This window comes from Arachis stenosperma, chromosome 5 (genome assembly GCF_014773155.1).
Source record: "Arachis stenosperma cultivar V10309 chromosome 5, arast.V10309.gnm1.PFL2, whole genome shotgun sequence".
Classification (NCBI taxonomy): Eukaryota; Viridiplantae; Streptophyta; class Magnoliopsida; order Fabales; family Fabaceae; genus Arachis; species Arachis stenosperma.
In genome coordinates this window covers 55,773,056-55,776,291 of record NC_080381.1, presented here as the reverse complement: position 1 = coordinate 55,776,291, position 3,236 = coordinate 55,773,056, and the positions used below count along the sequence as shown (strand labels likewise).

Sequence of the window (3,236 nt, the reverse complement as noted above, 5' to 3'; positions counted from 1 at the left end):
GGGGGACGTGTTCGCGCGATTGCGCTTTAAGTAAAAGGACGCGGTCGCGTGACCCATGTGATGCTTCTGGTGCGAGTGCAGCCTCGCGCCTGCACAACTCTCTATTCAAATTAATTTATTTGCCAAAATTGGGGTGACGCGATTGCGTGGATGGCCATTTTTGGAAAACGACGCGGACGCGTGGGGCACACGGTCGCGTGGGAGGGCTTGGGCTTCTAGCACGAGGCCAGCCCAATTCCAGCACAACTTTCAGCCATGCACCTTTTTAACGTCGAAAATCAAGGCACGCGGCCGCGTGACACAAGTAAAACAAAGGAAAAATAGTAAATAATAAAACAACTACTATGGAAAATAGACTAAGGATACAAAACCATTGGGTTGCCTCCCAACAAGCGCTTCTTTACCATCACTAGCTTGATGGTTAGGTTCTCTAAGGAGGAGGATCATAAGAGCTCAGCTCTTCACCCCTCACTATGAACTTCTTTCCTGTGCTCCCATTGATCAACTCTATATGCTCAAGAAACAGGATTCTGTTCACTCTATGAGGCAGAATTAGACATGCAGTGAATACCACCTTCATTCCTGGGGAGAAGTCTTCCGTGGGAATCTTTTTGTTTCTCTACCCCCTGGGTACTTTCTTCTTTTTGGGAACATCCGCCTTGGTGGATGATGCATTCTCAACACCAAACTTAGATTTGATGTTAGGAAGAATTTTATTGATTGTTACCAAAGGAGGTTTGAGCTGCAAATTCTGTTGTGCATCATCAGGGGGTTCTTGAAGGTTTGGATCAATAAGCTCAATCTGCATGCACCTCTCTCCTGCACCTGGTAAATGTACATCTTCGAATACATGAAAGACTAGTTGCTCATCATGCACTCTAAGCACTAATTCACCCACTTCTACATCAATTAGAGCTCTCCCACTGGCTAGGAAAGGTCTTCCTAGAATTATAGAGACATTTTCATCCTCCCCCATATCAAGAATCACATAATCTGCTGGGAGGAAGAATTTACCAACTTTGACCAAGATATTCTCCACTAATCCGTATGTAGGCTTTATAGATTTGTCTGCCATCTGTAATGCTATCCTTATGGATTGTGCCTCTTGGATTTGTAACTTCTTCATCACAGACAAGGGCATTAAATTTATGCTTGCCCCCAGATCACATAGGACTTTCTCAAAGGTGGTTCTCCCAATGGTGCATGGAATTTGAAAGCTCCCTGGATCTGGCATCTTCCTTGGCAAGCTATTCTGAATAATGGCATTACATTCCTTAGTTAGGACCACTATCTCATCTCTCTTTAAAGGCTTCTTCTTTGACAACAACTCCTTCATGAATTTGATATAAAGAGGCATTTACTCCAAAACCTCAGCAAAAGGAATATTGATTTGCAACTTTCTGAAGACTTCCAAGAACTTTGAAAACTGCTTGTCCTTGGTCTCCTTTTGAAGTCTCTGAGGATATGGCATTTCAGGCTTGTACTCAGGAGCCTTCGGCAATATAGGATAAGTGTCAAGAGAGTCTGGGAATGGGTTGTCCATATGCTTTGGAGGGACGTGCTCTACTTCTTTCTTTTTCTCCTCTGGAGCTTCTTTTTCAACTGGCTTCTCATTAACTTGTGCTTCCGTAGTTGCCACTTGTCCACTTATCATGGTGATAGCCTTGCATTCCTCTCTTGAATTTGGAATTGTGTTACTAGGAAGGCTATTAGTGGTCCTCTGATAAATTTCATTAACTTTTGTGGCTAATTGACCCACCTGAATCTCCAAGTTCTTGATTGAGACTCTGGTTTCCTATATAAAACTTGCCATTAGAGCTTCCAAATCAGTAGTCTTTTGAGACTGAGGAGTTGCTTGTTGAGATGACTAAAATTGGTGATTATTAAAATTATTCTGTTGAAAACCACCCTTAGAATTATTGTTAAAATTCTGAATTTGGGTGATTTCTCCACCCCTAATTATAGGTCTTGGCATACGGATCATTATTTGGGTTTCTAGTAGCATTCCCCATGTAATTGACCTATTCAGTGGAAGATTGAAGATAAACATAATTCTCATCTTGCATAGAGTTACTTGTCATGTCATAAGGGACATCTTGATGTGCATTCTGAGTGTTGACAGCTGAAACTTGTATTCCACTCAACTATTGAGTAATTAGATTTATTTGCTGAGAGAAAAGCTTATTCTGAGCAAAAAGAGCATCAACATCTTCCACTTCCAAAACACCTTTCTTCTGAGGAGCCTCAGAGTTCACAGGATTCCTGTTAGATGAGTATAAATATTGGTTTCTAGCAACCAACTCAATAAGCTCAATAGTTTCTTCCGGTGTCTTCTTCATGTGCAATGAACCACCTATAGAATTATCTAAGCATATCTTGGACATTTCACCCAAACCTTCATAAAAGATATCTAGTTGGGTCCATTTAGAGAACATGTCCGGAGGGCATTGCCTGGTCAGCAGCTTGTACCTCTCCCAAGCTTCATAGAGGATCTCACCATCCTTCTGTCTAAAGGTCTAAACCTCCACCCTAAGCTTAGTCAGCTTCTTTGGTGGGAAAAATTTAGTAAGAAACCCAGTAACAACCTTGTCTCAAGTATCCAAACTCTCCTTGGGTTGAGAATCTAAATCACAATCAATCCCCGGTAACAACGCCAAAAATTTGGTGCAGAATTCACAACCACAAACTAACCGGGAAGTGCACTGGGTCGTGCCAAGTAGTACCTCAACTGAATGAGGATCGATCCCAAGAGGATTGATGGATCAAGCAACAATAATTGAGTGATTGGCTTAGTCAGACAAAAAGAAAATAGTGTTGAGAATTTAAATGCATCAAACGGTAATTTAGAAAATCAGAAAACAAGCAGTAAATTAATGTGAAATATATATGAGAAAACAGTTAAGGCTTCAGAGATATCTATCTTCCGGATTGATTTTTCTTACTAACTATTTTAATCATGCAAGATTTAATTCATGTCAAACTATATGTGACTAAACCCTAATTCCTTAGACCTTTTTAGTCTCCTCTAAAATTCATCAACCGCCAATTCCTTGGTCACTTAATGTCAATTAGAGGGTGAAGTTCAATTCTAGTTTATATGCCATAGAAATACTAATTACCCAAATATAAGAGTATTATATGTCACGTATCCCGTTAAGTCCAGATAATTAGAAATTTAGGAGAATATGTTTTCAAGCAGTTGTTCAAGTAAAGAACTTTTCCAAGTTATACAAGAA

The 3,236-nt window shown here is 40.3% G+C and overlaps 1 protein-coding gene and 1 non-coding gene across 2 annotated transcripts; one reads left to right on the top strand and one right to left on the bottom strand.

Annotated features, from left to right (window-relative positions):
* Positions 1–619: 619 nt before the first annotated feature.
* On the bottom strand, positions 620–1,075 carry LOC130980810 (uncharacterized). The gene has a single exon (XM_057904452.1). The coding sequence runs from the start codon at positions 1,073–1,075 to the stop codon at positions 620–622; it is 456 nt and encodes a 151-aa protein (XP_057760435.1).
* Positions 1,076–2,430: 1,355 nt separating this feature from the next.
* LOC130984143 (small nucleolar RNA R71) lies at positions 2,431–2,537 on the top strand. The gene has a single exon (XR_009088095.1). It is a non-coding gene; the product is annotated as a small nucleolar RNA R71 (small nucleolar RNA).
* Positions 2,538–3,236: the final 699 nt, after the last annotated feature.

What these genes read in the sequence shown, in the direction of transcription:
- LOC130980810 (XM_057904452.1), bottom strand. Translation starts at nt 1,075, where the DNA reads ATGGCAGACAAATCTATAAAGCCTACATACGGATTAGTGGAGAATATC.